At 47.6% G+C, this 24,260-nt stretch overlaps 1 protein-coding gene across 1 annotated transcript in view; it reads right to left on the bottom strand.

Annotated features, from left to right (window-relative positions):
* The window catches only part of LOC149430909 (NXPE family member 3-like), a 45,503-nt gene extending 38,402 nt beyond the window's left edge, over positions 1 to 7,101 (bottom strand). The window contains exon 1 of the mRNA XM_089665930.1: positions 6,817 to 7,101. Coding sequence (XP_089522056.1) covers positions 6,817 to 7,101 — 285 coding nt within the window. The remainder of the gene's footprint in view (positions 1 to 6,816) is intronic.
* Between the last annotated feature and the right edge of the window lie 17,159 nt (positions 7,102 to 24,260).

The raw sequence follows: 24,260 nt of genomic DNA, 5'->3' as shown, positions 1-24,260 counted from the left end.
CGGGCGTCTCCCATTGCTGCTGCCAGGCCTGTAATCTGCCATGGGCCCCTGTAACGCCTCCTCATGCTGCTGCCAGGTCCACAGTGTCTCATGGGTCCCTGTACCGCCTCCCATTGCTGCTGTCTCCATCGCCACACTCTGCCATGTGCCACTTTCAGGTCTCCTCACACTGCTTCTGGGTTCCATTTTGTCATAGGTTGCTGGCAGATTACGGGCGTCTCCCATTGCTGCTGCCAGGCCCCTAATCTGCCATGGGCCCCCGTACCGCCTCCTCATGCTGCTGCCAGGTCCACAGTGTCTCATGGGTCCCTGTACCGCCTCCCATTGCTGCTGTCTCCATCGCCACACTCTGCCATGTGCCACTTTCAGGTCTCCTCACACTCCTGCTGGGTTCCATTTTGTCATAGGATGCTGGCAGATTACGGGCCTCCCATAGCTTCTGCCAGGCCCCTAATCTGCCATGGGCCCCCGTACCGCCTCCTCATGCTGCTGCCAGGTCCACAGTGTCTCATGGGTCCCTGTACCGCCTCCCATTGCTGCTGTCTCCATCGCCACACTCTGCCATGTGCCACTTTCAGGTCTCCTCACACTCCTGCTGGGTTCCATTTTGTCATAGGTTGCTGGCAGATTACGGGCGTCTCCCATTGCTGCTGCCAGGCCTGTAATCTGCCATGGGCCCCTGTACCGCCTCCTCATGCTGCTGCCAGGTCCACAGTGTCTCATGGGTCCCTGTACGGCCTCCCATTGCTGCTGTCTCCATCGCCACACTCTGCCATGTGCCACTTTCAGGTCTCCTCACACTCCTGCTGGGTTCCATTTTGTCATAGGATGCTGGCAGATTACGGGCCTCCCATAGCTGCTGCCAGGCCCCTAATCTGCCATGGGCCCCCGTACCGCCTCCTCATGCTGCTGCCAGGTCCAGAGTGTGTCATGGGTCCCTGTACGGCCTCCCATTGCTGCTGCCAGGAGGCAGCAGGGTCGCAGCAGTGTCAGTGGAGGCAAACGGCCACGGAGTAGAGCACCAGCTCCACTGCAGCCTACCACCACGGCCAGTAGTGGTGCCGGTGTGCACAGAGGAAGTAGCAGTCAGCCAGTGAGGAGTAGCAGGGGCAAAGTTTCCTACTCGGCAGTGTGGCAATTTTTCGTCAAGCCGCCCGAGGAAGTAAACGTAGCCGTATGTCGACTATGTGGCCAGAAAGTCAAGCGTGGCCAGGGGGCCCATGTTGGGACTACAGCGTTGCGTCAGCATATGTAGCATCGCCATTCGGTGGCCTGGGAAAACCGTGATAAAGATACGGCGGTTCTGCCTGCCCAGCCCAGGGTTCCATTTTGTCATAGGGTGCTGGCAGATTACGGGCCTCCCATTGCTGCTGCCAGGCCTTAATCTGCCATGGGCCCCTGTACCGCCTCCTCATGCTGCTGCCAGGTCCACAGTGTCTCATGGGTCCCTGTACCGCCTCCCATTGCTGCTGTCTCCATCGCCACACTCTGCCATGTGCCACTTTCAGGTCTCCTCACACTGCTGCTGTGTTCCATTTTGTCATAGGATGCTGGCAGATTACGGACCTCCCATAGCTGCTGCCAGGCCCCTAATCTGCCATGGGCCCCTGTACCGCCTCCTCATGCTGCTGCCAGGCCCACAGTGTGTCATGCCATGTGCCACTTTCAGGTCTCCTCACACTGCTGGTGTGTTCCATTTTGTCATAGAGTGCTGGCAGATTACAGGCCTCCCATTGCTGCTGCCAGGCCCCTAATCTGCCATGGGCCCCTGTACCGCCTCCTCATGCTGCTGCCAGGTCCACAGTGTCTCATGGGTCCCTGTACCGCCTCCCATTGCTGCTGTCTCCATCGCCACACTCTGCCATGTGCCACTTTCAGGTCTCCTCACACTGCTGGTGGGTTTCCATTTTGTCATAGGGTGCTGTATGGCCTCCCATTGCTGCTGCCATGCCCGTAATCTGCCATGGGCCCCCGTACCGACTCCTCATGCTGCTGCCAGGCCCGTAATCTGTCATGGGCCCCTGTTGTCGCTTGTTGGCATATTCCGCTCGTTCAGATGCTCCTACTCCTGCTACTCCTCTTCACGGATTCCGTCAGCAGTCTTTCTTGGAATCCGTTTCCAAGAGACAACAGTTTGCGAGCACGCACCCGACGGTGCAGAAGCTGAACGTCCTCCTGTCCAAGTTGCTGCTGCCAGGCTCGTAATCAGTCATGCGCCCCTGTACCGCCTCCTCATGCTGCTGCCAGGTCCAGAGTGTGTCATGGGCCCCCGTACCGACTCCTCATGCTGCTGCTAGGCCCGTAATCTGTCATGGGCCCCTGTACCGCCTCCTCATGCTGCTGCCAGGTCCAGAGTGTGTCATGGGTCCCTGTACGGCCTCCCATTGCTGCTGCCAGGCCCGTAATCTGCCATGGGCCCCCGTACCAACTCCTCATGCTGCTGCCAGGCCCGTAATCTGTCATGGACCCCTGTACCGCCTCCTCATGCTGCTGCCAGGTCCAGAGTGTGTCATGGGTCCCTGTACGGCCTCCCATTGCTGCTGTCTCCATCGCCACACTCTGCCATGTGCCACTTTCAGGTCTCCTCACACTGCTGGTGGGTTCCATTTTGTCATAGGGTGCTGTACGGCCTCCCATTGCTGCTGCCAGGCCCGTAATCTGCCATGGGCCCCCGTACCGACTCCTCATGCTGCTGCCAGGCCCGTAATCTGTCATGGGCCCCTGTACCGCCTCCTCATGCTGCTGCCAGGTCCAGAGTGTGTCATGGGCCCCCGTACCGACTCCTCATGCTGCTGCTAGGCCCGTAATCTGTCATGGGCCCCTGTACCGCCTCCTTATGCTGCTGCCAGGTCCAGAGTGTGTCATGGGTCCCTGTACGGCCTCCCATTGCTGCTGCCAGGCCCGTAATCTGCCATGGGCCCCCGTACCGACTCCTCATGCTGCTGCCAGGCCCGTAATCTGTCATGGGCCCCTGTACCGCCTCCTCAATGCTGCTGCCAGGTCCAGAGTGTGTCATGGGTCCCTGTACGGCCTCCCATTGCTGCTGTCTCCATCGCCACACTCTGCCATGTGCCACTTTCAGGTCTCCTCACACTGCTGGTGGGTTCCATTTTGTCATAGGGTGCTGTACGGCCTCCCATTGCTGCTGCCAGGCCCGTAATCTGCCATGGGCCCCCGTACCGACTCCTCATGCTGCTGCCAGGCCCGTAATCTGTCATGGGCCCCTGTACCGCCTCCTCATGCTGCTGCCAGGTCCAGAGTGTGTCATGGGCCCCCGTACCGACTCCTCATGCTGCTGCCAGGCCCGTAATCTGTCATGGGCCCCTGTACCGCCTCCTCATGCTGCTGCCAGGTCCAGAGTGTGTCATGGGTCCCTGTACGGCCTCCCATTGCTGCTGCCAGGCCCGTAATCTGCCATGGGCCCCCGTACCGACTCCTCATGCTGCTGCCAGGCCCGTAATCTGTCATGGACCCCTGTACCACCTCCTCATGCTGCTGCCAGGTCCAGAGTGTGTCATGGGTCCCTGTACGGCCTCCCATTGCTGCTGTCTCCATCGCCACACTCTGCCATGTGCCACTTTCAGGTCTCCTCACACTGCTGGTGGGTTCCATTTTGTCATAGGGTGCTGTATGGCCTCCCATTGCTGCTGCCTCCACCGCCACACTGTGGCTCCACACTCTGGTTTTGGCCCCGTGACTGCCCAAATGAGTGAAGTGTGCGGTGATTCTAAGATCGACGGCACTCATCTGCATGTCATACTGACTGACAGTATTATTTCTCTTCCCCAGCAGACTCCAAGGGCATTTAAATTAAAGGTACAGTGTTCTGCACTAATATAACCCGACATAACCCGCAGGGACTTCGTCGCTGCTCAAACTCTCTCCAACCCCCTTCACCCTCACTCAGCTACCCCCTCATCACCCCTCTCCCACAGCCCCACCACTGCTCTGACCTCCTCTTCCACCCCACCCTACATTCCTCATACTGAAGCTCCCCCAACACTCCACACCTTTGACCTTACTACCATCGAGGAAGTCTCCAAGATCCTCTCTGATGCCCGCCTCACCACCTGCCCCCTCGACCCTATCCCCTCACAACTCCTACGACCTTCCTCCTCCTCCATCCTACGCTCCCTCACCCACATCTTCAATCTCTCCCTCTCCTCAGGCACTTTCCCCTCCCCTCTGAAACATGCACACATCACCCCCATACTTAAAAAGCCCTCCCTGGACCCCAATGACCCGAACAACCTCAGACCCATCTCCCTGCTCCCATTTACATCTAAACTCCTTGAGCGCCTAGTCTACACCCGCCTATGCTCTCACCTCAACAACAACAACCTCCTCGATCCCCTACAGTCCGGCTTCCATCCCCTACACTCCACCGAAACTGCCTTACTCAAACTCTCCAACGACCTGCTAACCGCCAAAGCTAATGGCCACTACTCAGTGCTCCTACTCCTTGACCTCTCTGCGGCCTTCGACACAGTCGACCACCCCCTCCTCCTCAAAAAACTACACTCCCTCGGCCTCAGAGATTCTGCTCTCTCCTGGCTCTCATCCTACCTGTCACAACGCTCCTTCAGCGTTACCTATAATGCTACCACCTCCCCCTCACTCCCCCTCTCTGTTGGGGTCCCTCAAGGCTCTGTCCTCGGGCCCCTTCTCTTCTCCATCTATACCTTCTCCCTTGGCCAACTCATACACTCTCACGGCTTCAACTACCACCTCTATGCCGACGACACACAAATCTATCTCTCAACCCCCCACCTCACCCCCTTGGTCTCAGCCCGAATCACACACCTACTGAGCGACATATCAGACTGGATGTCGCTCCACTTCCTTAAATTGAACCTCTCCAAAACCGAGTTTCTTGTCTTCCCCCCAGCCCGGACACCACCCCCCATTGATTTCTCCGTCACATCCAACAACGCTACCATCAAACCCGCCCTGCAGGCCAGAGTACTTGGTGTCATTCTGGACTCCAACCTATCCTTCCAGCCCCAAGGCCAATCTTTAACAAACTCGTGCAGACTCCACCTCCGCAACATGCAGACTCCACCTCCGCAACATGCAGACTCCACCTCCGCAACATCGCCAAAATCCGCACGTTCCTAACCCAAGAAACCACTAAACAGCTCATCCACTCCCTCATCATATCACGACTCGACTACTGCAACTCCCTCCTCACTGGCCTGCCTCGCCGCTGGCTATCCCCTCTTCAGTCCATCCTGAACACGGCTGCCAGACTCATTCACCTTTCCAACCGCTCTGTCTCCGCCACCCCCCTCTGCCAATCCCTCCACTGGCTTCCGATTGCGCAATGGATCAAATTCAAAATCCTAACGCTGACGTACAAAGCTGTCCACCATACTGCCCCGAACTACATCACTGACCTAATATCCAAGTACCGCCCAACACGCACACTCCGCTCCTCACAAGACCTCCTTCTCTCTAGTTCCCTGGTCTCCTCCTCCCATGCCCGCCTCCAGGACTTCTCCAGGGTGTCACCCATCCTCTGGAACTCCCTGCCCCAACCCATCAGATTATCACCTACTCTCCTCTCCTTTAGGCGCACCCTGAAAACCCATCTCTTCAGGGAAGCCTACCCCACCCCCTGCTAACTTGCCGACCTCCTCCACTCTTCCTACCACTCCATCCCCCACAGCTATCTCCTCCTGTGCCACCACCCCCTCCCTCCTAGATTGTAAGCTCCAAGGAGCAGGGCCCTCGATCCCCTCATGTTTTGCATTGTATTGGTATTGTTCTGTCACATGTTCTGCCCCCCTTTGTAATGTACAGCGCTGAGCGAACTATTGGCGCTTTATAAATACTGTATAATAATAATAATAATATAAAGGCTCTCTGAAGCCTACAAACACCCTTTTATAAGTTAAATTCGCAGCGAATATATTCGACTCGAATCAAAATTTTTTTACGAATTCGCCGAATCAGTCGAATCGAATTTTTGAATAATTCTCTCATCTCTAATAGCAAGGGTTCGCACAGACCCACCTACCCCGGTCATGATGAATATAGCGAGGGTCCGCACGGACACCTACCCGGTCATGATGAATATAGCGAGGGTCCGCACGGACACCTACCCCAGTCATGATGAATATAGTGAGGGTCTGCACAGACACACCTACCCCGGTCATGATGAACATAGCGAGGGTCCGCACAGACACACCTACCCCGGCCATGATGAACATAGCGAGGGTCCGCACAGACACACCTACCCCACTCATGATGAATATAGCGAGGGTCAGCACAGACCCACCTACCCCGGTTATGATGAATATAGCGAGGGTCCGCACAGACACACCTACCCCGGTTATGATGAATATAGCGAGGGTCCACACATTCCTAATCCTTTTCAGGTCCATGACTTCCCCCCGAGGTTTCCAGCAGGGAAACTGGTGCTGCAAAAAAAGTTCTTTTAGATAACTTCACAGGAAAGGAGATCCGTCTCCCACAGAAGGAGGAGTGAGGGAAATGTTAAATGGATGAGGTCACAACTCGCATGCAAATCTAGTTGTTGGTTTTGCCGTAGTTGGCTCAGACTGACTATACAGTTTCCTTATCTGCCTTTCCCCTAATCCCGGTTGGGTTGGGCATTTCTCAATATCGCTAGTACTGTCTGTGTCACAGGTCATAGTATGAGAATTCACAGATTGATTGAGTTATGAATATTTATTGTTCTTCTAGACAATCCAGTAGGAGGTTCTATGGCCACTAATGCATTCAGGGAGAGGATATATATTTGGGGAGGCCATGCGGATGACTACACTGGATGCTGTGATTGACACGGGCGACCTCACTGGGCGCTGTCCTTGACACAAACTTCAGTGGACGCCGTAAGTGACGCAGATGACTTCGCTGAATGCTATGACTGATGCGGGCGACCTCGCTGGATGCCGTGAAAGATGCGTAAGAGTACACTGGATGCTGTGATTGACGCAGACTTCGGTGGACGCCATAAGTGGCGCAGATGACTTCGATGGATGCTGTACGTGACGCAGATGGTCTCACTGGACACCGTGAAAGATGTGGAAAGCTACGCTGGACGTCGTGATTGACGCAGACTTTGGTGGATGCCATAAGTGGCACAGATGACTTCGAACATTGTGATTGACGCAGACTTTGGTGGACGCCATAAGTGGCACAGATGACTTCGATGGATGCTGTACGTGATGCAGATGGTCTCACTGGACACCGTGAAAGATGTGGAAAGCTACGCTGGACGTCGTGATTGACGCAGACTTCGGCGGACGCCGTAAGTGACGCAGATGACTTCGCTGAATGCTATGACTGATACGGGCGACTTCGCTGGATGCCGTGAAAGATGCGTAAGAGTACACTGGATGCTGTGATTGACGCAGACTTCGGTGGACGCCATAAGTGGCGCAGATGACTTCGATGGATGCTGTACGTGACGCAGATGGTCTCACTGGACACCGTGAAAGCCGTGGAAAGCTATGCTGAACATTGTGATTGACGCAGAATTTGGTGGACGCCATAAGTGGCACAGATGACTTCGATGGATGCTGTACGTGACGCAGATGGTCCCACTGGACACCGTGAAAGATGTGGAAAGCTACGCTGGACGTCGTGATTGACGCGGACTTCGGTGGACACCGTAAGTAATGCACACAACTTTGATGGACGCTGTAATTGATGTGGGCAACTTTGCTGGACGCCATGATTGACACAGACCTAGGTGGATGCTGTAAAATACCGGATTGTCTCGATATTTTGTTAACTTGAATTGATGAGACGTCCAAAATAGGAAGTCCTTCCAGCTCTTTCAGAAACTCAAACATTGATTTAATAATAATATTGCATAAAATTAGAAATAAAATATTGGAATACAGAATGTTTAGATAATGTCCAAAAAATATAGTTATGTTCTTGAGATAAAAATTGTATGTAAAATTTTGTGTGTGTGTGTTGTGAATCTGTAGGCTTCTTAGCCCAGCTTCTAAGAAGTGTGTGTGCCCCCAGGGGTGGACTGACAACTCATGGGGCCCCTGTGTCCTCGCCCACACCCAAAAAAGCCTATGAAAAAGCCAATGAAAGGGACCAGGGACATCTCATGGGGCCCCCTACTGAGCCCCGGCCCTCGGGCAGTGCCCAAGTGCTTGAATGGTCAGTCCGCCCCTGTGTGCCCCCAAAAAGTCTTTGTTCTGCTCTTTAACCTCCCTGGCGGTATGATTATTTCAGATTTTTGGTGCTGAAAGCGGTACCATTTTTTTGCATGGAAATATGTTTTTTTTTTATTGTAGGGCTGTAATTTTTAGGAATAACTCACTGAAATCTGTCCGAACAAGAGTCTAGTAAACATCCCGGGGAGGATAAAATTTGAAACACGAAATCATAAATTATAATTTAATAAATAATCATAAAAATAATAATATAATAATAATAAATTTAATTTAATAATATAATCAAACCAAAAACACTGAAATGTGAAATAGAGCGCCAAGTTCGCACATCGCTGAGCAAAGTCGCAGAATCGTTTTCACTGTTTGATGACGAATTTCCCCCACGAATCATTATCACTCAATTCTGCAAGTGGTTCTGATTTACTATCGCTGTTCTCTAGCCGGTCTAAAACCGCTTTTAACCTAAAGTGACGCTTTTTGGACGCCATGGACGTTTCTCAGTTTCCAGGCAGAAAGAACAGTAAAAATGCAGGCAGGGCGCCGGACAAAGCACTCGGGACAAAATGTATGTGAAATGGTTTGATACAGTAATGGAATACTATGTGATTTTAGTGATTTTAGTGAATGTCACTTTTTGTCATTTTTGAATTTCCCGCCGTTCTGTCCCCCGTACGTCCCGACGCTCACAGGGGACGGAACCCAGATGACAGATGCTGTCATCCGCCGGATTACATTGTCGGGGACACTGCAGGAGGGACATCGCGGGAGCGCAGGACAAGGTAAGTGATACAGGGATCGTGGAGCAGCGCCGCATGGTATTCCCGAGTGTAGCTCGGGGTTACCGCTTGTGGTACTGAAACCTTACCCCGAGCTACACTCGGGAATACCGCCAGGGGGGTTAAGGAGCAATTCAGCCCCCACCTTCTCCTAAAAGTGAGCGGGTTTTCCTTTCTGTCTCTTATAGTCCTACAACGATATTTGGCAACAAATGAAGAGCAAACCCTTCAATCTTCTCCCCTCCCCCAGGAGAGAGTCTGAAATGTAATCCTTGGGACCTCTAGTCAAACTTCACTGACATCCCATCATTCAGAGGGAATGGGATGTGTTACACATATATATTATTATTAGCTCGGACACGGCCAATGACAGATCTGTGTACCGGCCCCGTTTCCAGTACCATATGACCTGCTGTGACCAATCACAGCAGGTCACATGACAGTTGTATACAATGGATGGCTTCATTCATGCCATCCATTGTATACTAGTGTGTCTAGCTGTGAATGGTCACAGCGATCACATGCACAAGCTGGGCCAATCACAGCCAAGCTGTGTCATGTGATTAGCCGTGGCCAAATCACAGCTAAGCCCAAAGAAAAAACCCTGAATGAATCGAGTTCATTCAGGTAAATGATTGCTTATAGCAAAGTAATTCTTTGCTATAAGCAAATTGTGTAAAAAAAAAAAAAATACTGATCACTTCCCCAAAGTAGTACAATGTTACTATGGTAACATTGTACTACTTTAGTCATAGTGAAATATGAAAAAAAATCTTAAAAAAAGAAAAAATTAAAAAAATGATAATAAAAAAATAAAAAAAAAATTATAAATTTTTTTTTCGTACTTTCAGCAGTCAGTGTCCCTGATCACCGCCATGCCAGTTATATGATGATTCTTGAGAACGCCCTGTGGGTGGGGCGAAACGCGTTGACGCACTTCCGGTCCGCCGTCTTTCTGGTTAACGTCACTTCCGGTGTTTGGAACACACGTCGGCTTATGCGGTTCAAGCGGTCATCTTGGAGGTGGAAGGCTGTTCATCCTCTGCAGTGACTATAGAAGCGTGAGATCCCTATATCTACATTCTGGAAATTGATTATCTTGAAGCCATTGAGGCTATTAAACAAGGCTTTTAATTTTATTTAAACATGTGAGTGGCCTTATTCTATCTTTATATTCTATATGGAGTGGCAGGATTACACTATTGTCAGGAATGGACTTGCCAGTAATGGTGGGACTCACCTGCCTTGTGGGCTGCAGTACCAGGGCTGGCCAGCGGGTGCTCTCAGCAATCAGAGACTCACCCCTGCAGTCAGCCAAACACCTGAAGCTGATTGCAGGGGTTGTATTTAAGGAATGGCCAGACTCACAGTCAGGGCCTTGGTGTGTGTTTTTCCATGGGCCCCTGTATCTTGTATCCTGTGTTCCTGTTCCTGCCTGACTTGTTGCCGACCCTGCCTGATCCTGACCTCTGCTGACTTCTCCTGTTTGATCCCTGGCTTGTGACCCTGACCATTCTCTGCCTGACCCTCTGCACCGCGCTGCCCGTGAGTTACTGAACCCAGCTTGTGACCCCGACCACTCTCCCGCCTGTTCCTGGTACTCCGTTTGCCCATTTGCTACTGACCCGGCCTGCCTGATGACTCTTGCATTGCATGTATTGTTATCTGTAGGTGGTTTGGTTTGTTTGCACTGTGTTTATGTTTAGTTTTGCACTGCGTTTTGTATTGTTAGTCTTAATAAATCATATTGTTTATACCATATCTGAAGCCTGCGTTTCCCTGTGTCAGTCCACACACCTCTGGTCATACCCGGAGCCCTGACAACTATGTAGTTTTTTTTTCTCTGCACACTATTGAGGAATAGAGTGGAGATGATTGCTATACCATAGCAGGGTGAAGAAGGAGATTTGAGTTCCTTTGGAGGGGTTATAGGATCCCTTATATCCTATAAGGCTTACTACTCACCTCCATCTGGTGAGTGCGGTCAACATTATTTCTCACGTGGTGGAAAGGTGGAAGCACATTTGGAATATTTTTGATTTTTTTTTATTGGTTTTGATGGGAATAAGGATATATATATATATATATATAATTTTTTTTTTTTCACGGACACTTATTATGAATTTAGTGTTTATTTATTTGTGTTAGTTTAATTTTAGATTTTGTGCTGTTTTTGCGTTGTTTATGATTGGTGTTTTTCACTGGTGCACAGCTGCATAATCATATAGTTTTTTTCTTTTTTTTTTTTTGGGGATATATACTTTTGGTTTTATATGATGATTCTGTACTGCACTGGTGACTGTATGTAAAAAAAAAAAAAAAAAAAAAAAAATTGTGAAAATTATTTTTTTTATTTCTTAATTTCCGAAAAATAACAAAAAAATTAGAACTTCAAAAAACTCGCCATGCCTGTTATGAAATACGTCGCACATTTATGAACATATACACAAAGGTTCCATCTGCGTCTCCACACAGGAAAACAAATTTAAACTGTACTCCAGATGGTACAGAGTACCTTCCCTGCTTCACAAATTCGATCCTAATGTCTCGGATTTGTGTTGGAGATGTCACCAGGAGATAGGGACACTCTTACATGTATGGTGGGACTGCTCTTTGCTACAACCCTTCTGGAGGATAGTTCAAACCATAATTACGCAAGTGACTACGTACGCTCTAGACCTCTCTCTCCCGCACAATTCCTGCCCCACCACTCCTCACTCCCTTTTAAGACGTACCGTAAATCGTTGGCCCTGTATATGGTGAACGCAGCAAAACAGTGTATCCCAGTACATTGGCGCTCCACACATGTCCCTACTATTCGAGAATGGTTTACCAGGATCAACAAAATTGAGGAAATGGTGGAACTGATTTCTGTGTCGCAGGAACGCCCCGAGAGATTCAGGAAAACATGGGGATTTTGGAGTCACTTCAAAACCACCAATACCTACCACACAGCACTACATGACCAATCTAGACCCCCAGACTGAATGGTTATACATAATGATGTTTCAGAGAATGCCCAGTTCATTAACCTCCTTAGCGGTATTCCCGAGTGTAGCTCGGGGTAAAATGTCAGTACCAAAAGCGGTAACCCCCCCCGAGCTACACTCGGGCTTACCATGCGGCGCTGCTCAGGGAGTCCCTTCAGGGCTTACCTTGTCCTTCGCTCCCACGATGTGTCCCCTGCAGCGTCCCCGGCCATCTCCTCCGGCCGATGCCGGCATCCGGCTTCCGTGTTCCGGTCCCTGTGACGTCGGGACGTACGGGCGCCGCCGGCGGCAGGAAATTTGAAAATTAAAAAAAAATGTCATTTTTTTCAAAACGATTTTACATAGCTGTTTCAACCCATTTCACATACATTTTGTCCCGAGTGCTTTGTCCTGTCCCCTGTCTGCATTTTGATTGTTCTTTCTGCCTGGAAACTTAGAAAAGTCCATGGCGTCCAAAAAGCGTCCCTTTAGGTCAGACGCGGTTTTAGACCGGCTAGAGAACAGCGATAGTAAATCAGAACCACTTGCAGAATTGAGTGATAATGATTGGTGGGGGAAATTCCTCATCAGACACTGAAAACGATTCTGCGACTGAGCTCAGCGATGTGCGAACTTGGCGCTATATTTCACATTTCAGTGTTTTCGGTTTGATTATATTATTGAATTAAATTTATTATTATTATTATATTATTTTTTATGATTATTTATTATATTATAATTTATGATTTTGTGTTTCAAGTTTTATCATCCCCGGGATGTTTACTAGACTCTTGTCCGGACAGATTTCAGTGAGTTATTCCTAAATATTACAGCCTACAAAAAAAAAAATACATATTTCCATGCAAAATAATGGTACCGCTTTCAGCACCAAAAATCTGAAATAATCATACCGCCAGGGAGGTTAAGGAGATTTTAGATTTACAATTAGATGGGTTGAAAACTTGTTGCATAACGGGCGTTGGAGTTTTTGAAATATATCTTGTCCTATTGAGTGTCCATATGCATATCATCTGCTAAACTAAATGATGACTTTACCGGCTCGGCTCCTACATAAGAATATGATCCATTTAACCGCACTTGTCTGTCCTTCCATTGCTTCTTCTCCTTCCCCCAAATTTATTATTATTGTTTTTTTTGTTTTGTTTTGTTTTTCCCTCCACCCCCCCCCCCCCCCCCTCCAATTACACCACTTCACATTCCTTTCTCTAAGCTTCATTCTTCCTTTAGTAAATACTCACATCATCCACATTGCCTCAACAGAATATAGCAGTTACTTCTTTACAGACGCAGATATCTCCAGGTAACACACATTCTCTAATCCGGATACACAATACAGAACACACAACCTTTTCAAAGCTACCCTTACCCGACACTTCGTACCCCCCCATCATAGAAGCTCATTATGACATGGGTCAGTTCCCTTTACTATGTACATTACCTCGTCTAGTAAACTCTTCATATCTGCAGATATGTAATATACGCCTGTCTTGCTGCATTGTTACGCTAGGATTGCATTGTAATCTACATGTCTGACCCGTCTGCGATACGGGAAGCCATTTATTGTGTCTGTTCTCGGACTGCGATCCGTAGTTGTATTTGCTTTGCTATGCCTTATTCTTTAATAAAATATTTTTGGAAGAAAAAAAAAAAAAAGAAATACGTCGGACTGTCTACTTTGCAAAAAGGGGTAATTTGGGGGATATCTGTCCTGTCCTGACATTTGGGGGATATCTGCACTGTTCTGACATTTGGGGGGATATCTGTACTGTCCTGACATTTGGGGGAGATCTGTACTGTCCTGACATTTGGGGGAGATCTGTACTTTCCTGACATTTGGGGGAGATCTGTACTGTGCTGACATTTGGGGGATATCTGTCCTGTCCTGACATTTGGGGGGATATCTGTACTGTCCTGACATTTGGGAGATATCTGTCCTGTCCTGACATTTGGGGGATATCTGTACCGTCCTGACATTTGGGGGATATCTGTACTGTCCTGACATTTGGGGGATATCTGTACTGTCCTGGCATTTGGGGGATATCTGTACTGTTCTGACATTTGGGGGATATCTGTACTGTTCTGACATTTGGGGGATATCCGTACTGTTCTGACATTTGGGGGATATCCGTCCTGTTCTGACATTTGGGGGGATATCTGTCCTGTTCTGACATTAGGGGGATATCTGTACCGTCCTGACATTTGGTGGATATCTGTACTGTCCTGACATTTGGGGGGATATCTGTACTGTCCTGACATTTGGGGGATATCTGTACTGTCCTGACATTTGGGGGATATCTGTACTGTTCTGACATTTGGGGGATATCTGTACTGTTCTGACATTTGGGGGATATCTGTCCTGTCCTGACATTTGGGGGATATCTGTACCGTCCTGACATTTGGGGGATATCTGTCCTGTCCTGACATTTGGAGGATATCTGTCCTGTCCTGACATTTGGGGGATATCTGTACTGTCCTGACATTTGGGGGATATCTGTACTGTCCTGACATTTGGGGGATATCTGTCCTGTTCTGACATTTGGGGGATATCTGTCCTGTTCTGACATTTGGGGGGTATCTGTACCGTCCTGACATTTGGGGGATATCTGTCCTGTTCTGACATTTAGGGGATATCTGTACTGTCCTGACATTTGGGAGATATCTGTGCTGTCCTGACATTTGGGGGATATCTGTACTGTTCTGACATTTGGGGGATATCTGTCCTGTTCTGACATTTGGGGGATATCTGTACTGTCCTGACATTTGGGGGATATCTGTACTGTTCTGACATTTGGGGGATATCTGTACTGTCCTGACATTTGGGGGATATCTGTACTCTCCTGACATTTGGGGGATATCTGTACTGTTCTGACATTTGGGGGATATCTGTACCGTCCTGACATTTGGGGGATATCTGTCCCGTCCTGACATTTGGGGGATATCTGTCCCGTCCTGACATTTGGGGGATATCTGTACCGTCCTGACATTTGGGGGATATCTGTACCGTTCTGACATTTGGGGGATATCTGTACTGTTCTGACATTTTGGGGATATCTGTACCGTCCTGACATTTGGGGGATATCTGTACCGTCCTGACATTTGGAGGATATCTGTACCGTCCTGACATTTGGGGGATATCTGTACCGTCCTGACATTTGGGGGATATCTGTACCGTCCTGACATTTGGGGGATATCTGTACCGTCCTGACATTTGGGGGATATCTGTACCGTCCTGACATTTGGGGGATATCTGTACCGTCCTGACATTTGGGGGATATCTGTACCGTCCTGACATTTGGGGGATATCTGTACCGTCCTGACATTTGGGGGATATCTGTCCCGTTCTGACATTTGGGGGATATCTGTACCGTTCTGACATTTGGGGGATATCTGTACCGTCCTGACATTTGGGGGATATCTGTACCGTCCTGACATTTGGGGGATATCTGTACCGTCCTGACATTTGGGGGATATCTGTACTGTTCTGACATTCTTGGACCTCAAGAAATTAGATTGGCTGTCAGTACTTCAGGATTGATCAATATTCAGATCTATACCATAGTTTGTGAACTCTATAACTTTCCTACAGACTAAATAATACATTCTAATTTGGGTTATTTTCACCAAAGACATGTAGCAGAATACATCTCGGCCTAAATTTATTAAGAACAATTATTTATTTGCAAAATAAATAAACAAAGAACAGAACAGAAACAAAGAAAAAAGTGTTTTTTTAAAAATTTCTGGTCTTTTTTTGTTAATTTAGCAAAAAATAAAAACCCCAGCGGTGATTAAATACCACCGAAAGAAAGCTCTAGTTGTGTGATAAAATTTTAGTTTGGGTACAATGTTGTATGACCGCGCAATTGTCATTCAAAGTATGAGAGCGCTGAAACCTGAAAATTGGCCTGGGAGGGAAGGGGGTAAAAGTGCCCGTTATGGAAGCGGTTAAATATTATCCTGTATGCTTTAGAAAATTGAATTCTAAAATCAAAAGGATCATCACTAATAGTAGTTCTTAAGGAGTCTAAGATTTCCATACTAGGTGTTTCCTCTCCAGTAGTGCATAACAACAACTGACGCAATCGGTCTGATGCATTGCTATGAACTTCCACATCATCCTCATTAATATATGGCGTCTTGGTTAATCAACGTGTCATAAAGTTGGGTACCCAAAATCTGAAGAGAAAATTTCTTTGTTCCTCATTCAGGCAAAAGTTATTGCACAAAATTTCAAAACCTCTGAATTATGAAATGCATCCGCTTTCATATCATAGGCTGGCATATCCTTCAAAATTTTCATGAGCTGATCAAGGATCTTAAGATTAAGTTCTGCCGCTTTATCCATTAATTTTCTCTTTAGCATTGCTTCATGATCATGCAGATCATCTTCTATAAACTGGATGTCTGGTACAAAAGATTTTCGTCTCTCTACCTTCGTATTTCCACAAATTATTTTTATATCATTCGGTAGTTCAGATAGCTGAATATCTTTTGTTTGAATTGAACTTTGCAGGTGAACTATTTGCTCTGTCAAAGTCTGGCAATTAGCACATACACTGTTATCTTGCTCCGACTTCATTACACAAGCAGCATTCCTAGGAACCTCAAAAATCATGGCGTTAAAAACATTAACTAACTTCATTAGCAGGGGCGGACTGACAACTCATGGGGCCCCCAGGCAATAGGGGATCATGGGGCCCCTGTGTCCTTGCCCAAACTCAAAAAAGCCTATGAAAAAGGTACCAGGGGCATCTTATGGGGCCCCCTACTGACCCCGGGCCCTCGGGCAGTGCCCGAGTTTCCAAATGGTCAGTCCGCCCCTGTTCATTACATTTCTAACTTGTTTGCTCAATTTCTTAAAGGAAAACCTAGATTTTTCTACCGTAACCTCCTTAGCGGTCTGATGATGTCAGTATTTCTGTGCTCAAAGCGGTACATTTTTTTGCATGGAAATATGTCGTTTTTTTATTGTCGGCCTGTAATTTTTAGGAATAACTCACTGAAATCTGTCCGAACAAGAGTCTAGTAAACATCCCGGGTGTGATAAAATTTGAAACACGAAATCATAAATTATAATTTAATAATCATAAAAAATAATAATAATATAATAATACATTTAATTCAATAATATAATCAAACCAAAAACACTGAAATGTGAAATATAGCGCCAAGTTCACACATCGCTGAGCAAAGTCGCAGAATCGTTTTCAGTGTCTGTTGAGGAATTTCCCCCACCAATCATTATCACTCAATTCTGCAAGTGGTTCTGATTTACTATCGCTGTTCTCTAGCCGGTCTAAAACCGTGTCTGACATAAAGGGACGCTTTTTGGACGCCATGGACGTTTCTCAGTTTCCAGGCAGAAAGAACAGTAAAAATGCAGGCAGGGCGCCGGACAAAGCACTCGGGACAAAATGTATGTGAAATGGTTTGATACAGAATGTTATACTATGTGATTTTAGTGGATTTAGTGAATGTCACTTTTTCACATTTTTAAATTTCCCGCCAGTTCCGCCCCCCGTACGTCCCGACGTCACAGGGAACGGAACCCGGAAGACAGATGCCGGCATCGGCCGGAGGACATTGCCGGGGACACTGCAGGAGGGACAAGGGAAGTGAAGAAGAGATCCCGGAGCAACGCTGCAGTGTATTCCCGAGTGTAGCTCGGGGAGGGGGGGTTACCGCTTGTGGTGCTGAAACTTTACCCCGAGCTACACTGTATATATATATGTATATATACAGTGGGGATGGAAAGTTTGGGCACCCCAGCTAAAAATTTGTATTAATGTGCATAAAGAAGCCAAGGAAAGATGGAAAAATCTAGACATTCTTATAATATGTCAACAAAAGTTAGATTTTATTTCCATCATTTACACTTTCAAAATAACAGAAAACAAAAAAATGGCGTCTGCAGAAGTTTGGGCCCCCTGCAGAGTTAATATCTTGTACTGCCCCCTTTGGCAAGTATCACAGCTTGTAAACGCTTTTTGTAGCCAGCCAAGAGTCTTTCAATTCTTGTTTGAGGTATCTTTGCCCATTCTTCCTTACAGAAGTCTTCCAGTTCTTTGAGATTTCTGGGCTGTCTGTCACGCACGGCTCTTTTAAGGTCTATCCATAGATTTTCAATGATGTTGAGGTCAGGAGATTGTGAAGGCCATGGCAAAACCTTCAGTTTACGCCTCTTGATGTAATCCCCCGTGGATTTTGAGGTGTGTTTAGGATCATTATCCATTTGTAGAAGACATCCTCTCTTTAACTTCAGCTTTTTCACAGATGGCATCAAGTTACCATCCAAAATTTGCTGAAATTTTATTGAATCCATTTTTCCTTCTACTCGTGAGGTGTTCCCTGTGCCACTGGCTGCAACACAACCCCAAAGCATGATTGATCCAACCCCATGCTTCACAGTTGGACAGAGGTTCTTTTCATTAAAATCTGTGCCCCTTCTTCTCCAAACGTACCTTTGCTCATTCTGGCCAAAAAGTTCAATTTTAACCTCATCGGTCCACAGAACTTGTTTCCAAAATGCATCAGGCTTGTCTATATGTTCATTTGCAAAGTTCAAACGATGATTTTTGTGGTGAGGACGTAGAAGAGGTTTTCTTCTGATGACTCTTCCATGAAGACCATATTTGTACAAGTATCTCTTTATAGTGGAATAGTGACCACAACTCCAGTGTCTGCCGGATCTTTCTGGAGGGATCGTGCAGTCAAACATGGGTTTTGAATTGTTTTTCTCACAATCCTGTGAGCTGTTCTGTCTGATATTTTTCTTGGTCTTCCAGATGTTGCTTTAACTTCCACTGTTCCTGATGACTGCCATTTCTTAATTACATTCCGAACAGAGGATATTGACATCTGAAAACGCTTTGCTATCTTCTTATAGCCTTCTCCAGCTTTGTGAGCGTCAACTATTTTCAGTTTCAGTTTTCTAGACAACTGCTTAGAAGAACCCATGGTGCTGATTGTTGGGGCAAGGTCAGATGAGTCTGGGCATTTAAAACCTTTGAGATTGACATCACCTGGTCTTCCCAGACGATGATTGAGAACAATCCATGACACTGGCAGGTCTCAGCTTGGCAAAGGGGGCAGAGCATGCTATAAATTCTGCATGGTGCCCAAGCTTTTGCAGACGCCATTTTTTTGTTTTCTGTTATTTTGAAAGTGTAAATGATGGAAATAAAATCTAACTTTTGTTGACATATTATAAGAATGTCTAATCTGTAATTTGATGCCTTTTGAATATTTTTCCATCTTTCCTTGGCTTCTTTATGCACATTAATACAAATTTTTAGCTGGGGTGCCCAAACTTTCGATCCCCACTGTATATATATATATATATATATATATATATATATATATATATATATATATATATATCAGGGGCGGACTGACAACTCATGGGGCCCCCGGGCAATAGGGGATCATGGGGCCCCTGTGTCCTTGCCCAAACTCAAAAAAGCCTATGAAAAAGGTACCAGGGGCATCTCATGGGGCCCCCTACTGACCCTGGGCCCTCGGGCAGTGCCCGAGATTCCAAATGGTCAGTCCGCCCCTGATATATATATAATCTCCCAAAAGTAATCTTAATGTAAAGTTATATCATATATAAATATCTTAATCAAGAAATATTACAGTATACATTTTGTAAGCTTAACATGTATGAAAAAGATTCTTACAATTCTCTCATTAGTGAAACTTTAGTTCCTACCCACAGAGATGGGGGGAGATGGGGGAGGAAAGCTAACTAACCAATTCATGATTAATTACTACCACATGTTGCTTGAACGTGGAGAGAAAACCCAAGTTATATATATATTCACATAGACTATAGACTAACAAAAGAACAAATAAAAATATAATAACTCATTATGAATGTAGAGAAAAAAACCCAAGATATATATATATATATACACATATATGTATATTCACATAGACTATAAGGGGTTTATTTACTAAAGCTGGAGAGTCCAAAATCAGACTCCCTTCTGCATAGAAACCAATCAGCTTCTAACCTCAGCTTGTTCAATGAAGCTTTAGCAATGAAACCTGGAAGCTGATTGGTTTCTATGCAGAAGGGAGTCTGATTTTGGACTCTCCAGCTTTAGTAAATAAACCCCTAAAAGTCTATTTATCTTACTTTTCCCAATCTAGAACACATAGAAATATAACAACTCAATTATTCTAGTAAGATCCAACCAGGGGCAGACTGACAACTCATGGGGCCCTCGGGCAATAGGGGATCATGGGGCCCCTGTGTCCTTGCCCAAACTCAAAAAAGTCTATGAAAAAGGTACCAGGGGCATCTCATGGGGCCCCCTACTGACCCCGGGCCCTCGGGCAGTGCCCGAGTTTCCAAATGGTCAGTCCGCCCCTGGATCCAACACATCCATACAGATGTTAGAACTGTTAATAAGCAGATATTAGATATTAGGTTATGGAAAGCTTCTAACAACTTCCTTGCAGGAGGAGTCAGGCAGTGTGCAAGGCAAGCCCAATCACTCTTCCAGTCCAGCAGTTGGGGGGGGGGGGGGCTTCCTATATCTCATCACAGGACAGTGTATACATCCACCTGAAAAAGGAGAAAAAGTCCCTGCCGGCCGCAATCTATGGACTTCCCAGCTCCAGTCCCAAGAAGTGAAGAGATGGGGCCCCCCTCAGCCCAGCAGGGAGAAGGATTACCTGGGACTCTGGTGGGGAATATTACAGGTGTACCTTAGTTTACGAATTTAATGCGTTCTCCGGGACTTTTCGTATTGTGAAAAATCTGTAAACCAAAACGCGGTTTCCCATAGGAATGCACTGAAAACCAATTAATCCGTTCCGGAGGTCAAAAAAAAAAAAATTATTTTATCTGTTCAAAACTCTTTATAAAGTGCATTTTAAAGGCATAAATACTGTACAGGGACATGATTAATCAAGCAATAACTCCATGCAAAAACCGCTCCAACACCTCCACACACAACGCCACGTGCTACCCACAGACTCCAGTATGCACGGGGCCGGCGCTATAAACCTCTCAGGTGCAATGCATCATGGGGAAACGTGCTTCGTATTGCGGAAAAGATTTGTAAACCGAGGTATTATTTTCAATGGATTTTTATTCATAAACCAAAAATTACGTTAACCGAGGAACGCCTGTATATGGTATACATTGACTATACAGTATCTCCCAGAAGTGAGTCCCCCCTTCCCCCGGACTGTATACAATGTATATATATTTATTTATTTGAGGTACTTCTATAGCGCCATCACTTTACATAGCACTTTACACATATATTGTACATTTACATGAGTCCCCGCCCCCGAGGAGCGTACAATCTAAGGTCCCTAACTCACATTCATACATACACATACTAGGGACCATTTAGACAGGATCCAATTCACCTACCAGCATGTCTTTGGAGTGTGGAAGGAAACCGGAGTATCCGGAGGAAACCCACACAGACACAGGTAGAACATGCAAACTCCAGGCAGGTAGTGCAGTGGTTGGCATTCGAACCAACGACCCGAGTACTGCCAGGCGGAAGTGCTAACCATTTAGCCACTGTGCTGCCCATACACACAGTATCTCCCAGAAGTGAGTCCCCCCTCACATTTGTGTAAATATTTGATTCTCTCTTTTCATGTGACAACACTGAAGAAATGACACTTTGCTACAATGTGACGTAGTCAGTGTACAGCTTGTATAACATGGAAATTTGCTGTCCCCTCAAAATAACTCAACACACCGCCATTAATGTCTAAACCGCTGGCAACAAAAGTGAGTCCACCCCTAAGTGACAAGGTCCAAATTGGGCCCAAAGTGTCAATATTTTGTGTGGCCGCCATTATTTTCCAGCACTGCCTTAACCCTCTTGGGCATGGAGGTCACCAGAGCTTCACAGGGTGCCACTGGAGTCCTCTTCCACTCCTCCATGACGACATCACGGAGCTGGTGGATGTTAGAGACCTTGCGCTCCTCCACCTTCCATTTGAGGACACCCCACAGATGCTCAATAGGGTTTAGGTCTGGAGACATGCTTGGCCAGTCCATCACCTTTACCCTCAGCTTCTTTAGCAAGGCAGTGGTGGTCTTGGAGGTGTGTTTGGGGTCGTTATCATGTTGGACTACTGCCCTGCGGCCCAGTCTCCGAAGGGAGGGGATCATGCTCTGCTTCAATATGTCACAGTACATGTTGGCATTCATGGTTCCCTCAATGAACTGTAGCCCCCCAGTGCCGGCAGCACTCATACAGCCCCAGACCATGACACTCCCACCTCCATGGGGCCCCAGACCATGACACTCCCACCACCATGCTTGACTGTAGGGAAGACACACTTGTCTTTGTACTCCTCACCTGGTTGCTGCCACACACGCCTGACACCATGTGAACCAAATCAGTTGATGTTGGTGTCATCAGACAACAGGATATGGTGGAACATGAAGGGGTGGATCTTAAACAAGAAGGGGTGGAACAAATTTAGATAGGGGAGGGGCACCCAATTTTAGCCTTGCCTATGGCAGCACAAAACCAAAATACACCACTGACAAGGACCATCTCTCTCTATATATATATAACAGGGACCATCCCTATATAACAGGGACTTATGAGAATTATATACACTCAGTAGAGGGACAGAACACAATAAAAAGGACAGAGGGGTTTTGTTTCTACAACAGGGACTATCCCTATTTGGTCCCTTCAGACGGGGCGGACTTCTCTTGGTCTGCGGGTGATCACAGGCCCATGTCCACTCTACTATTCAGGGCGCTATGGGGCGGTCAGATGGAATCGGATTGCCTGACCATATCCACCTGTCGTCCCATCCGCTGGACCGATCCCCATCCGTCTGTTCTTAGGGCTCAGAATCAAATCGGTTACTGGCGGGTGTCAGAGGATGGCTGGTCCAATCGAGTCCTTATCGGACCATCAGTGTGAAAAGGGACTTACTCAGGGACATGGAGGCTGCCATACACAGTAGTGGGTGAGGTAGAGGGACTGGTCTCCAGGTCAGGGACCCCAAGTACTGTGACATGCTGTGTATACAGTGGGTGAGCAGTCCCATGCAGCCAGTGTGGTCCTGGTCTTGGCGTAGCACACGCACAGGCAGTGGACATGTACAAACACACAGGCGATCCCTCCTTTCGATGATCAAATGTGTCCTCCATGGAGAGGACAGAGGCTGGACATTCGATTGGGAGTAGCAAGACCCTGGGAGGTGACTCCAGCCGGGCTCTGCGGAATGCGGGGGAATCAGGACCCCCAAGAACCCCGGTCAGTCCGCCCCTGGTTAGGAAAATTAGGCGGCCGAGAGGCCCCCAGGAGTGCGAGGCCTTAGGCAACCGCCTCATTGGCCTAATTAGAGAGCCGCCTCTGTAAAAAAGTAACCATCTATGGCCAACCTTAAGCCCTCGGTCACATCAAAGCCGATTTTGAAATTGTGCAACTTACAGTGAAGTCGCACGATTTCAAAGTCGGGTGAGATGCCGATTTCAGGTGCGATTTGCAAGACATCTGACACAGATCTCTATGCAAACCGTAACAAAAGTAGCGCATGTACTACTTCAGAAATCAGTGCGGCTCCGACCAAATCGGAATCGCCCCGATGTGACCGATCTAATAGCAGACAATAGGGTGCGACTTGGCATACGATTTGCAAGTCGCAGGGCATACAAATCGCATTCCAAGTCACACCGATGTGACCGGGGTGTGAGGACCAGTTCACACTCCATGCGTTTCAGTTGCTTTTTTTTCTGCTTCCAAAATGCACAGAAAGTCGGTGATATTATTGTCCATGTCATAGTTCACATCAGTGCTGCAGTTCTAGTGCGAATATGCTGCATTTGTCCTGCACAGAACTGTACTGTAAAACGCATCAAAAACGCACCAGAACGCGCCCCCCCCCCCCCCCCCGGTCATGCATATACTTTCCTGCAGGCGATCCCTCTGTGCTGGCTGCTGGCTCAGTGTCAGAGCGACATGGATGGACAGGCACTGCTGCCTTTGCCTCTGCCTGTTGCATTGATTGCTGCCAGCCTGCCACCTTTCTTCTTCTGCTGCTGATTCCTTCAGCACTTATTACACCATGATGCAGGTGGGGATGAGTGACACCTCATGCTGCGGGTGGGGATGGGTGAGATGCAATGCTGCGGGTGGGGATGGGTGACACATCATGCTGCGGGGGGGATGGGTGACACGCAATGCTGTAGGTGGGGATGGGTGAGATGAGATGCTGTGGGTGGGGGTGGGTGACACGCAATGCAGCGGGTGGAGATGGGTGACACACAATGCTGCGGGTGGGGATGGGCGACATGCAATGCAGCGGGTGGGTGACACGCAATGCTG

The sequence above is a fragment of the Staurois parvus genome, unplaced genomic scaffold, assembly GCF_062004578.1.
Source record: "Staurois parvus isolate SC_StPar_1 unplaced genomic scaffold, SC_StPar_1.0 ptg002414l, whole genome shotgun sequence".
NCBI classification, from domain to species: Eukaryota; Metazoa; Chordata; class Amphibia; order Anura; family Ranidae; genus Staurois; species Staurois parvus.
Note: the sequence above shows the minus strand (reverse complement) of the source record. Positions and strands in the feature narration are given on the sequence as shown.